This window comes from Silurus aristotelis (genome assembly GCF_946808225.1).
Source record: "Silurus aristotelis genome assembly, chromosome: 20".
In the NCBI taxonomy this organism is placed as follows: Eukaryota; Metazoa; Chordata; class Actinopteri; order Siluriformes; family Siluridae; genus Silurus; species Silurus aristotelis.
Window position 1 is genome coordinate 12,541,941 of NC_139593.1, and position 22,722 is coordinate 12,564,662.

At 38.2% G+C, this 22,722-nt stretch overlaps 1 protein-coding gene across 1 annotated transcript; it reads right to left on the reverse strand.

Annotated features, from left to right (window-relative positions):
* Window positions 1-12,410: 12,410 nt before the first annotated feature.
* Window positions 12,411-14,406, reverse strand: cxcl18b (chemokine (C-X-C motif) ligand 18b). The gene is made up of 4 exons (XM_083521924.1): window positions 14,156-14,406; window positions 13,792-13,912; window positions 13,599-13,679; window positions 12,411-13,334 (listed from the first exon to the last, which is right to left on the reverse strand). Exons 1-4 carry the CDS (start codon window positions 14,220-14,222, stop codon window positions 13,229-13,231), a joined length of 375 nt encoding a protein of 124 aa, XP_083378050.1. The 5' UTR covers window positions 14,223-14,406; the 3' UTR covers window positions 12,411-13,228.
* Between the last annotated feature and the right edge of the window lie 8,316 nt (window positions 14,407-22,722).

Sequence of the window (22,722 nt, forward strand, 5' to 3'; positions counted from 1 at the left end):
AGCACTGAGCTACTGCCTTCCCATTAAAGTTTCGTGTTGGAAGTGGTGGCAAAAGTACACACATCCTTACAGACACTTAAGTAAAAGTACAGATACTCGTGTTTAAAAAATACTGTGGTAAAAGTTTAAGTACTGACTATACTTTTTACTCAGGGTAAAGTAAAGAAGTTTAAGCTCTGACATGAACTTAAGTAAAAAGTAGCCTTTACTACGGTGGCCGAGAAGTGCAAAACACATTAACAAATCCGAAAACAAATTAACAAATCCAAAAACAAAACAACAATTTCCAAAAACAAATTAACAAATCCAAAAACAAATTAACAAACCAAAAAACTAATTATCAAATCCAAAAACAAATTAACAAATCCAAAAACAAAACAACAAATCCGAAAACAAATTAACAAATTCAAAAACAAAACAACAAATCCAAAAACACACTAACAAATCCGAAAACAAATTAACAAATTAGAAAACACTAACAAATCCAAAAACAAAATAACAAATCCGAAAACAAATTAACAAATCCGAAAACAAATTAACAAATCCAAAAAACACAACGACAAGCCAGACAAACCGGAAAAGGTAGGTATAGTTTGTGAACGTAAACTTACAGATCATTGGACAAGACACCTGTCAGTCAAGATATACAGGTGAGTGACAGGTATCTCGTCCAATGATCTGTAAGTTTCCATTCGCAAACTATACCTACCTTTTCCGGTTTGTCTGACTTGTCGTTGTGTTTTTTGGATTTGTTAATGTGTTTCGCGCAACGATTCAGACAAACCGGAAAAGGTAGGTAGTTTGTGAATGGAAACTTACAGATCATTGGACGAGACACCTGTCATTCACCTGTATATCTTGACTGACAGGTGTCTTGTCCAATGATCTGTAAGTTTACGTTCACAAACTATACCTACCTTTTCCGGTTTGTCTGAATCGGTGCACGAAACACATTAACAAATCCAAAAAACACAACGACAAGCCAGACAAACCGGAAGAGGTAGGTATAGTTTGCGAATGGAAACTTACAGATCATTGGACGAGACACCTGTCATTCAAAATATACAGGAAGTACAACTTTTTTTCTCCTTTTATTTATTTATTTATCTATTTATTTATGTTTTTATTAAGCAATTAACCATATACAAACAACTTGGCAATAACATGTACAATTAACATTACAATACACAGAACAGGTGCATAAAAATACAAATATATACACATACATAAATACAATTTATAATAATAATCATCAAATTAAAGTAAAAAAAAGGGTAAAAATAAACAGGGCTATGGTTTATTCTGTAAATCATATTTTTCTATAAAGGACAAAAGATTCATTGCATTTTTCTTACTAATCACTTTTAGGGCTGTTGTGAACGAAATAAACTCATTATAAAATGCAAAAAAAGAACAAAAAAACGTTGGTTTCAAGTATTTCGATTTTGTAAATAAAATTTTCCCATCAGAAGTATATTATTAACAAGAAAGTCGTCTCTGTTATTGTTTATCACAGCTTGGGTTCCTTGGTGGTCTAGTGGTTAGGATTTGGTGCTCTAACCGCCGCGGCCCAGGTTCGATTCCCGGTCAGAGAACCAAACCCAGCCATTAGAGTTGCACAAACAGTGCCGGTCCCAAGCCCGGATAAATGGGGAGGGTTGCGTTAGGAAGGTCATCCAGCGTAAAACAGGTGCCAAATCGTAAAATTTCTTAGATCTATTTGTCATGATATACTGCAGCATCTCCAACATCACTGCATATGAATTTCCTTCCTCAAAGTATCTTTGGATTAATTCCAGTTTCTCCTTGCTTGCCAATGTTTATTTCTGTTATTTTTTTATATTTAAAGGTGCACTAATCCAAATAATATGAAAAAGTTTAAAGTAAACGGACAATTTTACACATGTACAAGAAACAAAGTTATAAGATTTCATACTTCCTGTATATTTTGAATGACAGGTGTCTCGTCCAATCATCGGTAAGTTTCCATTCACAAACTATACCTACCTTTTCCGGTTTGTCTGAATCGTTGCACGAAACACATTAACAAATCCAAAAAACACAACTACAAGTCAGACAAACCGGAAAAGGTAGGTATAGTTTGTGAATGGAAACTTACAGATCATTGGACGAGGCACCTGTCACTCACCTGTATATCTTGACTGACAGGTGTCTTGTCCAATGATCTGTAAGTTTCCATTCACAAACTACCTACCTTTTCCGGTTTGTCTGAATCGTTGCACGAAACACATTAACAAATCCAAAAAACACAACGACAAGTCAGACAAACCGGAAAAGGTAGGTATAGTTTGTGAATGGAAACTTACAGATCATTGCACGAGACACCTGTCACTCACCTGTATATCTTGACTGACAGGTGTCTTGTCCAATGATCTGTAAGTTTCCATTCACAAACTACCTACCTTTTCCGGTTTGTCTGAATCGTTGCACGAAACACATTAACAAATCCAAAAAACACAACGACAAGTCAGACAAACCGGAAAAGGTAGGTATAGTTTGTGAATGGAAACTTACAGATCATTGCACGAGACACCTGTCACTCACCTGTATATCTTGACTGACAGGTGTCTTGTCCAATGATCTGTAAGTTTCCATTCGCAAACTATACCTACCTTTTCCGGTTTGTCTGGCTTGTCGTTGTGTTTTTTGGATTTGTTAATTTGTTTTTGAATTTGTTAATTTGTTTTCGGATTTGTTAATTTGTTTTTGAATTTGTTAATTTGTTTTTGGATTTGTTATTTTGTTTTTGAATTTGTTAATCTGTTTTTGGATTTGTTATTTTGTTTTTGGATTTGTTAATGTTTTCTAATTTGTTAATTTGTTTTCGGATTTGTTGTTGTGTTTTTGGATTTGTTGTTTTGTTTTTGAATTTGTTAATTTGTTTTCGGATTTGTTGATTTGTTTTTGGATTTGTTAATTTGTTTTTGGATTTGTTAATTTGTTTTTGGATTTGTTAATTTGTTTTTGGATTTGGTAATTTGTTTTCGGATTTGTTAATTTGTTTTTGGATTTGTTAATGTGTTTTGCACTTCTCGGCCACCGTACTTTACTGCTAGCTGTTTTAGTGTCACACTGGAAAATGTACGCCATATCATATTAATATTACGGCAATCAATTAAAATTTTTAATTGGGCTGTTCTAAATGTACCTTCAATTAATACTTCAATTAATAATCAACATGGCATAGACAAATATGGATACTTTATGCAAATGCATGTTTATTTTTTATGAAACCAAACTCAACATAGAGCATGTGTCAGGGTACTGCCCATGAGTCGGAAGCGGGAGTAAATCTATCATGTTTATTGAAGAAGTCAGTACATAAACAGAAGACAGAGAGCTTTACGAACCCTAGGGGTTCGATCCACGGAACGGGGATAATCCGCGGACAGGAGGTTGGAGTCGGAACCAGCGGGGAATGCTGCCAGTCAGGAACCAGGTCAGTCACCATATCCAACTAGTAGGTCTGACACGAGTGAGATGGGAATGAGAGCTTATATAAGGGAATCAGTAATGAGTGTCAGGTGTCTGTAATCAAAGCCGGAAGTGGCAGAGAGAGCGGTAGCATGATAGCTGCTGAGGGGGGCATGGCAGGTGGATCCCTGACATTACCCCCCCCTCCAGTGGCGGCGCCTGACGCCCCAAACCCACCCATGCCAGGTGGGCCAGGGCACTTGAGGAGGGCCTTGCCATCCGTCAGGGTCGAAGGAGGAGGCCCAGAATGCACCCAAGGAACCGTGGAAGGTCGGGAAGGACCCTAGGCGGAGCGACTTCCTCTGCGGAGATTTGAGGCAGAGCAACGCCCTCTGCAAAGATCTGGAATGAAGCGACGCCCACCATGAAGATCTGGAACAGAGCGGCGCCCTCAGCAGAGGCCCGGAACGGAGCGACACCCTTGGCAAAGATCAGGGGCTGAGTGACATCCTTGGCGGAGATCAGAGGCTGAGCGAAGCTCTTGGTGGAGATCAGTAGCCAAGCGACGCCCTCAGCGGGGATCAGAGGCAGAGGGATGAACTCGGCGGAGGACAGGAGCACAGCGACGTCCTCGGGGGGGATCAGAGGCCGAGGTATGCCCTCTGCTGAAAATTGGAGCAGACACTGGGGTACGATGGCAGGATTCCTCTGCAGAAATCAGGAGCGCGGTGGCACCCTCAGTGGCGGTTGAGGTGCCACAGTGACTACGAGGGAATCCAGGAAGGCGGTGACGCCTGTGGCAGGACTGCGAGGCATGAGGAACTCGGAGGAGGAGACGACGTCTACGGCGGAACTCTGGAGTGTGACGGCATCCTCTGTGGACGTCCGCAGAATGGCGCTGCCCATTGTGGCTGTTTGGAGCGCAATGTCGCCTTCTGAGGTACCTCGAACGTGACAGCGCCCATCGCCTCCGGAGGAGTCTTGAAACGCCACGTCGCCCTTGGGGAACGTTGGGACTGCAAAGTAATTTTTGGAGGATACGTGAAATGCGACGGTGCCTTGGCTCACTCTGTGGGGAATTGGGATGACTGCACATCCACGTACCTGCCGACGTGCCATAGGCCACCGCCCCACTCGCCCACTTCGCTGGAGAAGTGAGCCAGGGCTCTCAGAGGTGGCGCCGGTAAATATATTCCACAAGGAGTGGCAGCGGGCTTCCGGGTAAGATCCGAAGTGGAATCAGGCTGCCGATCCTTCACGGTAGAGCAATGTCTCCTCTTTTTGTTAAGGTCGGACCTTCTGTCAGGGTACGGAGTTTGGAAGCGGGAGTAGGTTCTATCATGTTTATTGAAGAAGTCAGTACATAAACAGAGGACAGAGAGCTTTATAAACTGTGATGCGGGTTAGGTCCGTAATGCCCGTGTAATCCGATATAGAAAGGGGAAACCAAGAAACAGGTATGATTCATGGAACGGGTACGATCCACAGAACGGGTACGATCCACGGAACGGGAATAATCCGCAGAACAGGAGGTAGGAGTCAGAACCAGCAGGGAATGCTGGCAGTCAGGAACCAGGTCGATCACCATATCCAACTAGTAGGTCCGACACGAGTGAGATGGGAATAAGAGCTTATATTAAGGAAACAGTAACGAGTGTCAGGTGTCTGTAATCAAAGCCGGGAGTGGCAGAGAGAGCCGCAGTATGACAGCCGTCGAGGGGGGCGTGGCAGGTGGATCCCTGACAGCATGAGGACAAAATATTCTCGTAAACATTTTTTAAAGTAATAATGTTGTTTTAAATTACATTAATTATCAGGACACCAAACGAAACCTTTGCTATGATTTCACATAACTTTCATACATTACATAAACAGAGAATATTTGAATTTGATGTTAATTTGTTTATTTAAAAGTAGAATTTTCAAGCTTTCTATACATATATTTATTATGTCTGTGAGTGTTAAATATTCACTTAGATTCAGGTTGTTTTATTTGTGTGTCTGTGAAGGGTGGTGACAGAGACGGCAGAGAGAGCTCCCTGTCTGTTTTCTTTACTTTACAAAAGCACAACATTTTGTTGTTATTATGAGTGTGTACAAATAAAAGTAGCCCTTTTACATATTTGAATAATATATTGCTGTTATCTGTACGAAAAAAAAATACAGTAATTTATGTTCATTTTGCCGTTATGAGGGAAAAAATGCCACAAAACTCGTTGGTGCGTTTATTGACCCCCAGAGGAATAATTGTCGAATGTGTGCATCAGGCAAATTTTGGTGTTTTTTTTACTGATTAAAAATAATTATAGCTTATTTATTTATTATAGCCGAGGAAAGAAAAGACATTGTAAATAAACATGTGTTGTGTTGAAGGTTTTAATACGCCTCTTTTATATTTATTTATTTATTTATTTGCATTAATCACACGGTAATAAAAACAGTGCTGTTAAAATTAATTAGCATTTTGACAGCTTTAATATATTAATACAAAACTAATTAAAGATTTTGTTACCTAACGAATGTGTCCAGGCTGAACTTCTATTATATAGAACACAAGCAGAGTGTCATGCGGAGAAATGGCGGCGGAAGCCTAAGTAACAGCAAACAGTTTTATTTACATGTCCCCTTCGCGGCCAGACGGCGGTACGGCGTCCCCTTTGCGGCCAGGCGGTAGTATGACGTCCCCTTTGTGGCCAGGCGGCGGTTCGACGTCCCCTTCGCGGCCAGGAGGCGGTTCGACGTCCCTTTCACCATCCTGGAGCTGGGTTGAGTGCTCTGGGGAGCTCAGGAGCGGAGCGGCGCTCTCTTGGGGACTCTGGAGTGGAGAGGAGCTCTCGGGGACACTCTGGAATGCAACAGAGCTCTCCGGGAAACTCTGGAGCGGAACGGAGCTCTCCGGCAAACTCTGGAGCGGAACGGAGCTCTCCGGGAAAATAATGGTGGAGATCCGCTGTAACCATCCCGAGTTCCCTTGTGAGAAGCCGGATAAAATGGGCGCACAAGCCGAACTCGCCTCCAGTCGTGCTCCACAACTAACTGGCTAGAGAGAGGAATTCCCCAGACAGTAGAGAGATGTGGAGCGCGATCTTACCTCTCTCCATTAAGTCCACAAAGTCCCGCACTGCCAAAAGGCAGTCCGTAAACACAATCCGAGGGGTGCTTCGGGGGAAGCGCTACGCACAGGCAGCCACGGAGAAACGTAGCCTAGAAAGCGTGTGCGTGGAAAACAGCAACCGAAGGATCGGGGTAAATCCGGGGTGCCCTTTGGAAGGCAAGCACAGCCGTGGAGAGCGTGAGGAGTCCGAAACTAAAAGTATGGAACGGGATACACATACGCAAAGACACACATGAACATACAATAATGGACAGTGAGTGAGTGGAAGTGGGGGGTTTATATGGGAGCAGGGGATGAGTGAGTGAATGAGTCCCAGGTGTGTGCAATGAAGCCGCGGTTTCAGAGAACGCGGAGGCAATGACAGCCGCCGAAGGGGGGGCGTGGCAGGTGAATTCCTGACACAGAAAAAAGATGATGATCAGGTGACCAGGAATGTCTCTGTCCTCAGTAATGTTTACATCACTGACTCCCTCTGTCTCATCCACATTAGCCCCAGACAGGAAATAATACACCAGTGGAGGATTAAAAAAGATGCACAATAACAGGAAATAGGCTGATGGTCTGAAAACCGCGCAATGAGAAGGGAAAAAAATTACATTTTAACAAATAGATTAAAACTAAAGTAACGAGCCTGTTTTGGAAATGTAAGTAGTGGAAAGTACAGATATTTGTGTAAAAATTTAATGAGTAAAAGTAAAAAGTTGTCTGAAAAATAAATAGCAAAGTAAAGTACTGATACCAGAAAAATCTACTTGAGTACAGTAACAAAGTATTTGTACTTCAATACTTCCCACCTCTGCATGTTGGGAAGTTTTATGAGTTACAACGGGATCAACTGTAATAATGATCAAATTGCTTTACTTATGGTGTACCTTTCTCGTACATATACTGATCATCAACTTAGCTGTGCAACTTGGATGAGCCCTGGATGACAGGAGTGGAACCTAATGTGGTCTTCTGCTGTTTTGGCTCACCCGTCTCAAAGTTTATTGTTCTGTGTAAACCTAAATGCATTTCTGCTTAATGCAGTTGTAAAGGGTAATGATATTAGTTACTTTATTCTTCCTGGCAGCTCAAAACAACGTTGCACACTTTTTTTTTTGTTGTTTTTCGCACTATTCTGTATAACCTCTAGAGGTTATGTTTTAAAATCCCCAGAGATCAGCAGTTTATGAAACACTTAATAGTACTAACAACTTTTTCATTGTAAAAGGTGCTGAGATTACAATTTTAATAATTAATTACATAAATATTAAAGTGGACAGTAAGTATATATGCACCCATAAGAACTTTAGAATATACTTAAAAAACAGGAAACACAATTAACATAGCCTGAATAATAAAAGTGGCATAAAAAGAGACATCAGCATGGATAGAGTTTTTACAAAGGAAAAAAACATACTGTATAATTTCTTTCATGAGTTAGGCTTAAGCTCTGAGCTCAATTTAAAAGGCCCAGTTAAATTTTTAAAAGCATTTGTTAAGCTGCAGTAATTGGCTCTAAATATCGATTGGACTGCACTGTAAAAGAAGGATTACAGTAAAGTGCTTGTGAATATACAGCAGTTTATTGGCTGTTTTTCTGTCAGTATTTATTCGCTGTAGTTGAGCAAGAATGTCGTCTTTTTACAGTGCAGGCTGGAAGTCTTTATACTGACAGACAATACAGAGAGGAGGAGAAAAAAGCAAGTGATAGATAAAAGTAAGAATTTAATTCCTATTTGTTTTGTGTTTTTTTGGGGGGCGGGGTTTGAGAATGAAACAACAAACTGTGTTCTCCTTGTGTGGTATATATCCACTTGCGCTTCCTGAGGACTAGAAATGAACGCAAGCAATTATTATTTCTAGCGGTATTCACTTGATATTTCAATGTGTTTGAAGGCATGAGATTAATCAGTAGGGCGAGAGGGAGAGGGGAATAGAGCTAAAGAGAGAACTAGAGAGAGAGAGAGAGAGAGAGAGAGAGAGAGAGAGAGAGAGAGAGAGAGAGCATTAAAAAAAGACAAAGCGCCAGCCGGCCCTCCAGACTGACAAAGTGTTCAAATTTATGGAGGATCTATTCTCCCCACACACTCTCTGTTAGTTAAACCCGAAGAAAGGTCTTGATTTCCCTGGAGACAACAGGGACGAACGAACACACTCACTCTCACTCTCTCTCTCTCTCTCTCTCTCTCTCTCACTCACACACAAAGACAGTGTAGTCCACTCAATCTTTGCTTACAGGACATCGTCGACATCAAGGATTAAGCCTTTCATGAGTGTACGGTGAATTAAATTTGATAAACTTATCAAACATTATGAATTTTACAATTCTGTGCACATCCATGTCATATCTGTTTCTCAATTACCTTTCATAGACATGATCAGGGACAGTTTTAGCATTTCTGAGGCCACAGGCAAAGTTATGTCTGGCATTGCAATGAAAGACAATTGACCTGAATGTAATTCCTGACTAGTGCCTGTTTTTAACCTCTTGTTAATTTGCACCAGGTTTATATTTATGACTAAAACCAAACCCGCTAGATTGAATAATTGATTTTCTGTTGTAGCTTTTTTATTATCATTCATTCATTCATTTTCTCCTGCTCATCCGCAATTCGGGTCGCGGGGGCAGCAGTCTAAGCAGGCCCCCGCCTTCGACTGCTGCCCAATCCTCACAGCACCGTCCCTTACGGTCCCTCCTGCAGGTGGTGAGCCCACGGGAAGGCGGCCCCACGTCACAGACCTTGATATTTCCCTTGTAAGGGACCCCCAGAGCATAGAGGGTTAAGGGCCTTGCTCAAGGGCCCAAGAGTGGCAGCCTGGCGATACCGGGGCTTGAACCCCAGACCTTCCGATCAGCAACCCAGCGCCTTAACCGCTGGAGCCACCACTCCCCCACTTTATTATCATTATTATTATTATTATTATTATTAATTTTTTTTTTTTTATCAAACATTAATTCATTGATCTCATTAAAATTGTTTAATTTTCCTTTTTTATTTATACAAACCCGATTCCAAAAAAGTTGGGACACTGTACAAATTGTGAATAAAAACAGAATGCAATGATGTGGAAGATTCAAATTTCTATATTTTATTCAGAATACGACATAGATGACATATCAAATGTTTAAACTGAGAAAATGTATAATTTTAAGGGAAAAATTAGTTGATTTTAGATTTCATGGCATCAACACGTCTCAAAAAAGTTGGGACAAGGCCATGTTTACCACTGTGTGGCATCCCCTCTTCTTTTTATAACAGTCTGCAAACGTCTGGGGACTGAGGAGACAAGTTACTCAAGTTTAGCATATGTTGTTCTAGAACTTGGATATACCTTTCAGCATTGATGGTGCCTTTCCAGATGTGTAAGCTGCCCATGCAACAAGCACTAATGCAACCCGATACCATCAGAGATGCAGGCTTCTGAACTGAGTGCTGATAACAACTTGTGTTGTCTTTGTCCTCTTTAGTCCAGATGACATGGCGTCCCAGTTTTCCAAAAATAACTTTAAATATTGATTCGTCTGACCATAGAACAGTTTTTCACTTTGCCACAGTCCATTTTAAATGAGCCTTGGCCCAGAGAAAACGCCTGCACTTCTGGATCATGTTTGGAGATGGCTTCTTTTTTGACCTAATGGCACGGTGGATTGTGTTCACCGACAATGTTTTCTGGAAGTATTCCTGAGCCCATGTTGTTATTTTTTATTACAGTAGCATTCCTGAATGTGATGCAGTGCATCCAGTATGGTTTTCTGGCCTTGACCCTTATGCACAGAGATTGTTCCAGATTCTCTGAATCTTTGGATGATATTATGTACTGTAGATAATGATAACTTCAAACTCTTTGCAATTTTTCTCTGAATAATTCCTTTCTGATATTGCTAGACTATTTTTCGCTGCAGTATTGGGGGAATTGGTGATCCTCTGCCCATCTTGACTGAGAGACACTGCCACTCTGAGAGGCTCTTTTTATACCCAATCATGTTGCCAAATGACCTCATATTGCTACCTGTCGCAACTTTGTGGGAATGTGTAGCTTTAATGAAAACCAAAATGAGCCAATATTTGGCATGACATTTCAAAATGTCTCGCTTTCAACATTTGATATGTTATCTGTATTCTATTGTGAATAAAATATAAGTTTATCAGATTTGTAAATTATTGCATTCCTTTTTTTTTTTTTTTACAATTTGTACAGTGTCCCACCTTTTTGGAATCGGGTTTGTACAAGGGAGCAGTTAAGTGTTTGGCAGTGCTGGGATTTGAACCCATGACCTTTTAATCAGAATGCCAACATCTTAACCTGAGCTACCATATCCCTAAAAAAGCTGGAACAATTGGAATATTTTCTAAATGCACCCATGCATCTGTGACTTATTTGTGTCTCAGTGCTACATGAGGGAAAAGCAGCTGGTTTTATTTAACTCTTACTGGAGACATTTGTTAAAAAGCTAAATTTGTGCCATAGAACAAAAAAAAAAACAGAAGAATTTGTCATTTTCTTGTCAAAACTTAGATAAAATTTTTTTTATAAATCTCTAACATCTTTCTGCACTTTGCATTGATTTCCTGGGTGAATATTAGTATGTGCATCATTGCTGTCTTTGCAGCAGTTCACTGCTTGTAACAGTTTGCTGGTCTTCACGTTTGTGTCTAATTATAGCAAGTAATAACATAACACATTCTTGTGTACAATCTTGCAAAAATTTTAACCATAGTAGCAGTGTGTAGAAATTTATAAAAAAAATTTTATCTAAGTTTTGACAAGAAAATGACAAATTCTTCTGTTTTTTTTTTGTTCTATGGCACTAAAAAAGCTAAATTTGTGCCATAGAACAAAAAAAAACAGAAGAATTTGTCATTTTCTTGTCAAAACTTAGATAAAAAAAATTTAATAAATCTCTACACACTGCTACTATGGTTACAATTTTTGCAAGATTGTAAGCAAGAATGTGTTATGTTATTACTTGCTATAATTAGACACAAACGTGAAGACCAGCAGACTGTTACAAGCAGTGAACTGCTGCAAAGACAGCAATGATGCACATACTAATATTCACCCAGGAAATCAATGCAAAGTGCAGAAAGATGTTACCCTTTATAATAATAAAAAAAAAAAAAAAACAATTATGGTTACACTATTAAAACTATAGCTTATACTTTTATAGTCCATCAACCATTTACCATCAGTCACTTACAATCCATGTTAAAATAGGTGATTATTCTGTGGTCTTCAGCAAAAATGTTTTCTGGCTTTCTTGTGAGCCAGCTTCAGAAGAAGCTTTCTTCTGGGATGACGGCAATGCAAAACGACTTGTTGCAATGTGTGGCGTATATTCTGAGCACTGACAAGCGGACCCTCCACTTCTGCGACCTTTAAAGTAATGCTAGCAGCATTTGTGCATCTGTTTTTTGAAGCAGCTTCTGCTCCTGACACACAGCACGAGGACTTAACTCTTTTAATTGACCCTTGCGAGGCCTGTTAGAAGTGGAAAAAGTCTTGGAAAACCTCTGTATGACCCTGGCCACTGTACAGTAACTCACTTTTTTTGGGTGTTAGCGATCCTCTTATAGTCGAGGCATCTTTGTGGAGAGCAACAATTCTAATTTTCAAATCCTCAGAGAGTCTTTGCCATGAGGTGCCATGTTGAACATCCAGTGGTCAGTATAGGAGAATTGTACCCAAAGCACCACATTTATATATATATATATATATATATATATATATATATATATATATATATATATATATATATATATATATATATATATATATATATATATACACACACATGTATACACACACACACACACACACACACACACAAAGTATGTTGTTGCAATGTGAAATGAGTAAGAAAAAAAGATTTAGCTGGGATATATATGCAATATGTATTTCACAGCACAAATAAACAGCATTGAGCCTTGAAATGTTTTTATACATGTAACTTTACATGTCATTTTTTTCTTATTTGTTTACATTTTACAATTGACCCAAGAAATGTTAGTTATGTCGCTCTGTGATTATTTTATGCCTTAGTTTGCAATTGGAAGAAAAATATGCATGATATGTGGAAATGATGAAGTCTGTCATTTAAATATTATCATCATTTAATTATAAAAAAAAAAAAAAAAAAAAAAAAAAAAAAAAAAGTTAACATATATTCTAGTCAGATGTTACAGAGCGGTCAGCAGATGGGGCTCAATCCCCCTGTATGAACACAGATCACATGACCAGCCAACTAGGCCCTCTTCAGTTTCAGTTTGTTTACTTTCTGTTCAAAACCATGACAGCTTTTAAATCACAGTTTACATTCAGAGTATAATCGCAGTTTTCTTCTTTATAAACACAAAACTTGTTATACAAAATGATTCAGATTACAAAATGTACAATCATAGTTTAAAAAAATACAACAAATAAATATGAAATAAGAACTTAAATACTGCTTATATGTATAATAATATAGTGATGGCCCACTTAGTGATAGTGATGCCTGTAAAATATTCAGTGTACAAAGTTATCCTGCAACAAGTCCACTTCTGCTAAACATCTGTGTTGGACAGTTTTTGGAAACATTATCCAGAGGTCATCCAGCTGGAGTTTCCAAACACGGGGAGGAGGCAGGATCCCGGCGTCCCATTGGATTTTGTCAGATTTCTGGAGTTTCCACACTCCCCTCTGTGCAGCTGCTTAGAGCTGGATTACTGGGGTTGTGTTTTCAATTTTAATTGTTGCGTTTCTGTTAAATCCACATTCAGACAGCTTGATAGTCGCTCTTTTGTTTTCCATGTTTATTCTGTTAAAACAGCAGATTATTTCAGTTATTTCGAATTGTTATAAATGCAAGAACAGCAGATATATATATATAAAAGCAGCAAAAAATGTAGATCACTAAAATACTAAAACCAAGTGTTCATGCTCTTTCTGACATTCACTTAAATTATTTCCCAGCATGCAATTACTAAATGGTCATCCCCTTATAACGAGTTTGAAATAAAAGAAGGCACACACATTCTAGTAATGTCCAGGCTGTGTCATAAAATCACAATTGTGTCCTTACCTCTTCCAACATTCCAGAAGTTGTTCGCCCTGGTATATTTTTGGGTTAATACAGCGTTTACTGTTTGTCTTCAGTGTCAATCTTAAAAAAAAAAAGCAAAAAACAAAAAATCATTAGCACAAATCATTCGAATCAGTCAAATGGGAGATCCCCTATCACTGTTTAAGCAATAAGTAGTTGCGAGAACACTCACATGATCTCGGTCACTTTGCAGCGGGATTTTGGTGCAGTGACAGAGAACTCTTCAATGTTTTTCCATCTAAAAGCTTTAGAGGACGGGTTCTGACACCAGCATCTGTCTGGTATTGACTGAGCTGTGCAAAAGATATACAGATTAATGCATGCTTAGAGGCAAAGATATACCAAACCTCTATAATAGAATGCTTAATGCTTTATGCTTATGCTTTTTTTTTCTTTAAATGCATAAAAAATAACAAATTTGACAGCTACATTTTTCTACTATCTAATCATTCGCTAGGTCATCAGTAACAAATTCAAAACAATGACAAGTGTAAAATTCAACACAAATTGAGACAAATGCATTATTGCAGGCTTACCATCACTCTGTTGGATGCAAAGGACCACAGCCAGGATAAAGATGACTGCGTGGGGGAGAAAAGCCATTGTACTGCAGGTTTAATAAGGAAAGAAATGAAATTCCGGTTTTCCTATGTTCTAGAGGAGAATTGTGTAAAAGTGAAGTGAGTAGAAGAGGACAACTTTTACTCTTATATATGTGACGGAGTTTCCAAAAGGAACACCCCTTACTGGAAAGCACACGAATTTCCAGCCATGCTTATGAGCTCATGGGAATGCACAGAGTGAAAGAAGGAGAAAGGGGGAGTTGAGGGGGGGGGTTGGGGCTGATAAAGTGCCGAAGAATCACACTTAAAAAGGAAAAGTACCATTTCTCTTTTGTGTGTTAGTGAATTGAAACAGTTTGCTCCACTTACATTAATACATTTGACTGAAGACATGTATACAGGTTCTTTTAAGTGGATGAAAGTTATATATAATCATTGCTAAACTGCATTAACTATCTGCCTTTGCACATCACATGCCCATGTCAGATGGTCCAATTATTGCTTACATTTCTACTGTATTGCCTCTAGTATGCACCACTATTTAAATTCTGATTTTTGTGTTTTATTGTCAAGATTTTGTTGTTTTACAAACGTGTTGTTTTGTGTGTCACACTTAACAGTGGCAGGCCATCAGGGTCAGCACGGTCTTCTCTGCTGATCTAAAAACTATAAAATTCACTTATAGTTTAATAGATTTATTCATTTTCTTCCATGAATTTGTATGAAATTATTCCCAATAGTTTATACACTTCATTTCAATGCTTTTCTCCCAAGTGCAGTGCAACTGAGTGAAAGTTTAGGTTAGAGTTTCTATCTAATCAGATTTCAGCAGTCACATCACGTGTCGCTGAGGTCAAAGGTATCTGCCGTAAGCTCTTTACAGTCAGCACTGCTGGTGCCCTGTAGCAACTGTGGCTGCAATGAAAGAAAACTTGTTCATGCATTTTCACTGTATGAGATACCGTCTGTGATGTAGCACTCTTTTGGATGGTTTCTGTAGCCTTGGCATTATAATGATAATATTAAGAATGTACTTCTATACCATAAAATGTATAATGTTACCAGGAATACATACAAATGTTTATTCCCCATTTTTGATCATTTTTGTACCTTTCCTATATTATATAAATTTGCAGGATTACACTCTTCGAATCTGATCTGCTGCAATGTTATTTGACATCACTTTAACAATTTACTGTGGAACTTGAGTACATTTTTGTTTGCGACCAGGTAAGAATTTGATGCAATAAACTGTTTTACAATACTTTCAGTAGCTCTCGATCATAACAAAGTTCACATCCTTACAGTGTAATTGTCGTTCTTGCAACAAGCCAGGGCAAATACTCGACTAACCTGTTGCGATGAATCCGAAGGTTCACACCAGACTAATTAGTGCTTTTGACGCATTCACTGTATGTGAACCTTCTGCGAAAGAGGTGATCTTGAGGCTTTAAAACCTGGTTATGCAACATCCTCTTCCGTTACCAAAATATGTGTTCACACAGGTCTTGTGTTTTCGCATGATTTGGTTGCTTTATCAATGTCATGGGAAGATTTGTGCATAAAAATTCCACAACGGCACTGATTTTGAAGATATGCAATATTGGGCCACTTCCTCAATAAATAAATGGCAGTGTCATTTTTTCTGTGTCATTAGTTTAATTAGTCTGTTTAAGTGTAAAAATCTGTTGATGTTGTAGATCATATCAATGTAATTACATAAAAGATTTCACAGGGTTCACAAACTTTCAAGCACTATTGTCCTTTTAAATAAATATTGGTTAAGTAAGTTAGTTGGGGGGGGGGGGCATGCATTTGTTTTATTTGTCCTCAGTGACCTGTTTATCTGATTTATCTGGCCTGATTTTTTAAATCAGATAAATAAGGTTTTATAACTGAACAATCGATTCTTTTATGTAAACCTGGACAAGTTCGGACATCTCTACATCTTACAATTGAAAAAACAAATCCCCCACATCTACTTTAAAAATGAAAGTATTATCACTGATTTTACCGGTTCTGAAAAAACAGTATAGGAAATGGAATCATAGCACCCAGTCTTTACCATTAGATGCCCTGGGAAAGCTAAGCAAGGCCCACATGTCCAACCCTCACACCTTAGAACTTCTTGATTTGCAAACTTGGCAGGAGGATAACTGGAAGGCTGACAAGCTGTTTACTTAGCCAATGCAGCTGTGAGGGCTCAGTGTTGGGAAAGCTTGTGATTTGGGGGAAAACGAAACTTAATTTGGTATTCCAGAGAACAATGACCATCAGAGCCAATATAAATAGTTAAATCCGTCTAAATAAATTGCCTTGTATAAATCTTGTCCTCCTTTATTTTAAAATGCTAGAAGCTTGTATTATATAGACTTCCATTAAAGTTTTCATTTATATCTAATCACTAAAGGTGCAAAAATAAACATTTATTTATTGTGACAAAAATGTTACTTTAACCAAAAAGTGTATAGTTGTTTGATTGCATAAATATCTGAACCATTTCTGTGTAGCTTTGGCAGTATGATTGATTTTTTTTGTCCTGTTGAAAGATGAAATTCCATTCCAGTCTCAGGTCTCTGGCAAACAGATTCTTCTGGAATGTCATGTATTTGGCTCAATCTTTTTTTTACTCTAACCTCTGACCAGTTTCCTAGTTCATCCTGATAAAGAAAAGGATCTCCACTGCATATGCTACTACAACAGTATGGTCTTCATAGTGAACAGCGTTGTTGGGTTTCCAACAAGTATTGTGTTTTGTGCCCAATACCAGTGTGACCGTTCTAGTTTTATTTACAGTGAGGAAAATAAGTATTTGAACACCCTGTTATTTTGCAAGTTCTCCCACTTAGAAATCATGGAGGGGTCTGAAATTGTCATCGTAGGTGCATGTCCACTGTGAGAGACATAATCTAAAAACAAAAATCCAGAAATCACAATATATGATTTTTAAACTATTTATTTGTATGATACAGCTGCAAATAAGTATTTGAACACCTGTCTATCAGCTAGAATTCTGACCCTCAAAGACCTGTTAGTCTGCCTTTAAAATGTCCACCTCCACTACATTTATTATCCTAAATTGGATGCACCTGTTTGAGGTCGTTAGCTGCATAAAGACACCTGTCCACCCCATACAATCAGTAAGAATCCAACTACTAACATGGCCAAGGCCAAAGAGCTGTCCAAAGACACTAGAGACAAAATTGTACACCTCCACAAGGCTGGAAAGGGCTACGGGGAAATTGCCAAGCAGCTTGGTGAAAAAAAGTCCATTGTTGGAGCAATCATTAGAAAATAGAAGAAGCTAAACATGACTGTCAATCTCCCTCGGACTGGGGCTCCATGCAAGATCTCACCTCGTGGGGTCTCAATGATCCTAAGGAAGGTGAGAAATTAGCCCAGAACTACACGGGAGGAGCTGGTCAATGACCTGAAAAGAGCTGGGACCACCGTTTCCAAGGTTACTGTTGGTAATACACTAAGACGTCATGGTTTGAAATCATGCATGGCACGGAAGGTTCCCCTGCTTAAACCAGCACATGTCCAGGCACGTCTTAAGTTTGCCAATGATCATTTTGATGATCCAAAGGAGTCATGGGAGAAAGTCATGTGGTCAGATGAGACCAAAATAGAACTTTTGGGTCATAATTCCACTAAACGTGTTTGGAGGAAGAAGAATGATGAGTACCATCCCAAGAACACCATCCCTACTGTGAAGCATGGGGGTGGTAGCATTATGCTTTGGGGATGTTTTTCTGCACATGGGACAGGGTGACTGCACTGTATTAAGAAGAGGATGACCGGGGCCATGTATTGCGAGATTTTGGGGAACAACCTCCTTCCCTCAGTTAGAGCATTGAAGATGGGTCGAGGCTGAGTCTGCCAACATGACAATGACCTGAAGCACACAGCCCGGATAACCAAGGAGTGGCTCTGTAAGAAGCATATCAAGGTTCTGGCGTGGCCTAGCCAGTCTCCAGACCTAAACCCAATAGAGAATATTTGGAGGGAGCTCAAACTCCGTGTTTCTCAGCGACAGGCCAGAAACCTGACTGATCTAGAGAAGATCTGTGTGGAGGAGTGGGCCAAAATCCCTCCTGCAGTGTGTGCAAACCTTGCAAACAAAGGCTACTGTACCAAATATTAACATTGACTTTCTCAGATGTTCAAATACTTATTTGCAGCTGTATCATACAAATAAATAGTTAAAAAATCATACATTGTGATTTCTGGATTTTTTTTTTTTTAGATTATGTCTCTCACAGTGGACATGCACCTACGATGACAATTTCAGACCCACATGTCAGATGTACAGATCCGCACATGTATAGTGCAGTAACTTGTGGTCAAGGGTGTTGGTCTGAGCCTGACCATAAGATTCATTTGTGCTTTTTGAACATTCCTTTCCACATTTTGCTGGTATTATAACCTTCACTTTTCTGGGAAGATGTTTCACCAGATTTTGTAGTGTAATTGTGGACATTTTTGCTTAATCAATCAAAAGGGTGTTAGTAAAGACAGGGACTGAAGTAGAGTGAGAAGGCCTGTGGTGCTCTCAGCATTAAAAATTCATCCCAAAAGTGTTCAATAGTTCTGAGGTCAGAGCTCTAAAGCAGGCCACTTGATATCTCTTACTCTAAACCACGTTAACCATTTTCCATTAAAACCAATACAAACCATAAACATCTTGAATTAATCTTTGGGGAGAGTTATAATTTAAATGTTTTGACCGATCACTGTAAAGAATATATAAAGAAAACTATAATATATAAACTATTCATGTGTTAGGTGTAAGTCTCTGTTCTGCTGTTTATTTTCAACAGAATGGATAATGATGATATGCATATATGAATCTCCCAAAATAAATTTTACAACTCTTCAAAGGACTTCAGAAAAAATCGTCTTAAGAGCATAGTAAAAATTTGCAATGTTAAAAAGTATTGGGACACCTGTCACTCATATGTAGACCATAAGGATGTGAATAAGCATTCAGATTCCATTAAGTTTAAACTGGTTTCTTTGGTTTGATGATAATGATTTAATGATGTACATAAAGACACTACACAATGGAAACTATTTGCTGATTGTGTTAATAGTTAGCAGCTGGTGGTTTGTAATGGCATTTGAAGTGGAAAATCATGTGATTTTTTTCTGTTGTTTTTTTCCAGCGGGGATCTTTATATGTTTATCATCTACTCAACAACATAACTCCCATTAACTCATTCAGATATCTTTTTTGATATTAAAGATCTGAACTTTGTTCTAAAAAAACATTTCTCCATATACATGCGATAGCTGACAGGAATGTGATTAACTGCAGAACTAAAATCATGTGATTGCAAGTGGGGACATCATGTGGAGACTGTTTTTCCACAGAAATTTAAACTGAGCCAAACACATACTGTTTCATGTTGAGACTCTTCCAAAATTGTTTCATAATTCTTTCAGCTCATTACGCACTCAGCTGTGAATCTGAGCACATTCATGAAGATCATGTCACATCCTGACAAGTGTTCCCACATTGTTAATCCACAAGTCATAATGTGATAACGGTATTGTCATCAAGAATAGCATATGAAACAAAATGCATGACATTTAATAACAGCAATCAGGGAGAGTAAGGGTTTACTGGTTATGAGCTATGTACACTTGGGTATATGGTCATACATGGTATGAGGATGTGAGGGCCCTGTGGGAGAACGGTTTATTCTCTGCTTATTGTTATTATGCTTATTTACACTGAAGCCAAGCGTGTCCCTTTCCAATTGCATAATCCTTGGACTTGAAATACTTGAGAAGCCCCTCACTTATGCAGGTGTTTAAACTGACAAAGTTGGAAAGTTGGAAAGCAAAGCTGATTTGACTGTCAGTTAACACATCTGCTATCACTGATTAATTATATAATGGGGATATGGATGGATGATCCAAGAGCAAGAGATAAAGTTTATTTCTATAGCGTTTTAGAGCTTTACAGAGTGTAAGAATTATAAAACAAAAAATTTAAATATAAGTGAAATATTTGTATTTCAACAAACCTGGGGCTACTGCAAAAGGAAAAAACTCCTTTAGATGGTATGAGGAAGAAACCTCATAGAGGAGCCAGACTCAAAATCAGGACCCGACCTCATTTGGATGATATCAAGAGTGTAATTATAAATTAAAAAAACAATGCAAAACCCCAGAGAGTGAGAAATACCATATAAACCAGTGTGTGATTATGAGGAATGTCCTTTCTAAATTCGTATACAGTCAAAGTTGAACCAGGAGCTCCTGAGAAACTCATAAAATAGCTCATCATCCGATATCATTACAGATTTAACGGCAAGACTTAAAGCAGTTCTTCTGTTAATTCAGGGTTGGTGATCTTCAAACAACAGCAGACTTTGCAAAAAATCATGAACATGGGCCAAAAACAAGTCAATATCAACATTGCAATAAGCACTATAAGGTGTGGTAAAGTCAAGCATATAAAGAGGAGAACTGAGCAGATACTTTGGGTGAATGAAAGAGAGTGGTGTGTGAGTGTGGCTATAATTAAACACAGGTGTGTTTAATCTGTAACTCACTAACTAAGAGAGCTGCAGTGTGTGGGAGTCATAGTTTGTGCCATATTTGAAGACTAGGATTTTTGCTGAGTAATGGAGTGATTGATTTGTCATGACTTGACATATGGTTATAGTTACATGCATATATATATATATAATATTTTCTATCTAAGTCATAGATGTTTTTATATATATATATATATAAGTTTGCCTTAAATATTTAAGATTGATTCCAAAATGATTGTATGGCAATAAAGAAAGCAACATATTACAACAATTTACAGACAAAAATATAAAGAACTGTAGCAGTTTCCAAGTTGTTTTAGAAAAAATGAACTACTTTTCTTGTAAAAATGCACAAAGTTCACTTAAGATAGCCGAGGTCCTTTTGAAAAAATCAAACTCATGTTACACTTTGTACTTGTAAATAAATAAAGCTTGTATAGTGAAAGTAATGAAGTATGAGGACATTACAAGAAATGTAGACCACACAGAGGAAGCTTATTGAAACAGCTAATTGTACTGGAAATTTGCTATTGTATTCCAAAGAAACTTTCCTGTGTGTCACCAAAAAGATTTCTCTAGTAAACCAGTCTGTGTTTTTAAAACGTCTGGTTTAATATTGAAAGTATTTGTTGAAGCTAGTGTGCAATTGTGCATTGTAATGAGTTTGTAATGAGAATTGTGCCTCGAGTTCCCTGATTTAGGATTGTATTGTATTGAATGAGACCAAATTGTGTGTCAAAGCTAATTTTGGGGAAGTTATATGCAAAACTAAAGTAAAGAAAACAAAAAGAAACAAGACAAATAAGACAATACAGATAAAGTAATGTAAGACTTTCAAGACAACCAGCGTATAGTGCAAAAGGGTTCATCACCAGAGCCACTGGCTTCGGTTTCAAAATGAAAATATGACTGCAGATGCTGATATTTACATTTATGCCAAATGGCATACATACTTGCAATTAAGGGTTAATGACCTTGCTCAAGAGCCCAATAGTGGTAGCATGGTGGTTCTGGGATTTGAACTCATGACCTTCTGATCAGAAGACCAATATCTTAACTACTGAGCAACCACTTCCCAAAAGACGCCACACGTGCCTCATCTGTATCATATGTAACCAACTTAACAACCTAGAGTTCTGCCAGGAGAACTTTTTCCTAAATCATTTATCAGTATTAGCACACAACGTTTTTCAGGTTACTGAATATTTAAAACCAGGGCTGCCTAGAGCATTCTTACTAAATGCACTGAGCAGAACTAGAGATTGTATGATGTGCAAAGCTGCCCAATGTCATGATTGTTGTTGCATCAGTTACAAATTAGGATTAATTAGATCCCATTGTTCTGTCCTGATGGGTAAAGAATGTTCTGTAAATGTATCTGAATAGCTAATTAGCTAATCAAATGAAACGCATGACAGAGGAAATGAGGGGAGAATGACAGAGCGAGGCAATGCTGGTTTAGATTCAAAATCTAATTACTAGATCTAACTGATTATGTGCTTTGTTCTGTCTCTGTGCATAATAATCTCAGCAATCAATTTTAATTATACAGTACACAATGGGGGATGCAGTACAAGAAATGCTGCCATGATTATAGTAAGTGAAAAGCTAGGTACATATATAGCTAGAAATGTTCAATATTTGCTGATTTCAATGTAAATTACTGCTAAATTACACATTAGTCTTTTGAACTGAACACGTGTGATTTGTATAAATATATTAGTGTGTATCTATAATTCCACCTTGTTTACAGGAACTTTTATAGCAGATAATCCTGTAATTTACATCAATAATAAATGGTTTAAAAACATATAATTGCTGGTAAAGCATTTGGAAGGATATGTTTATGTTAATGTTTATGTAAGGATGGAGTTTCCATTGTCCTGCGTCAAAGCTCTTTTTTTTTCTCCAAGACACATCAATTTGTGCTTTACTTTTTCTATGTAACACTTTTGTCTTTAAAAAAAAAAAAAAAAAGCTAATTTGGTG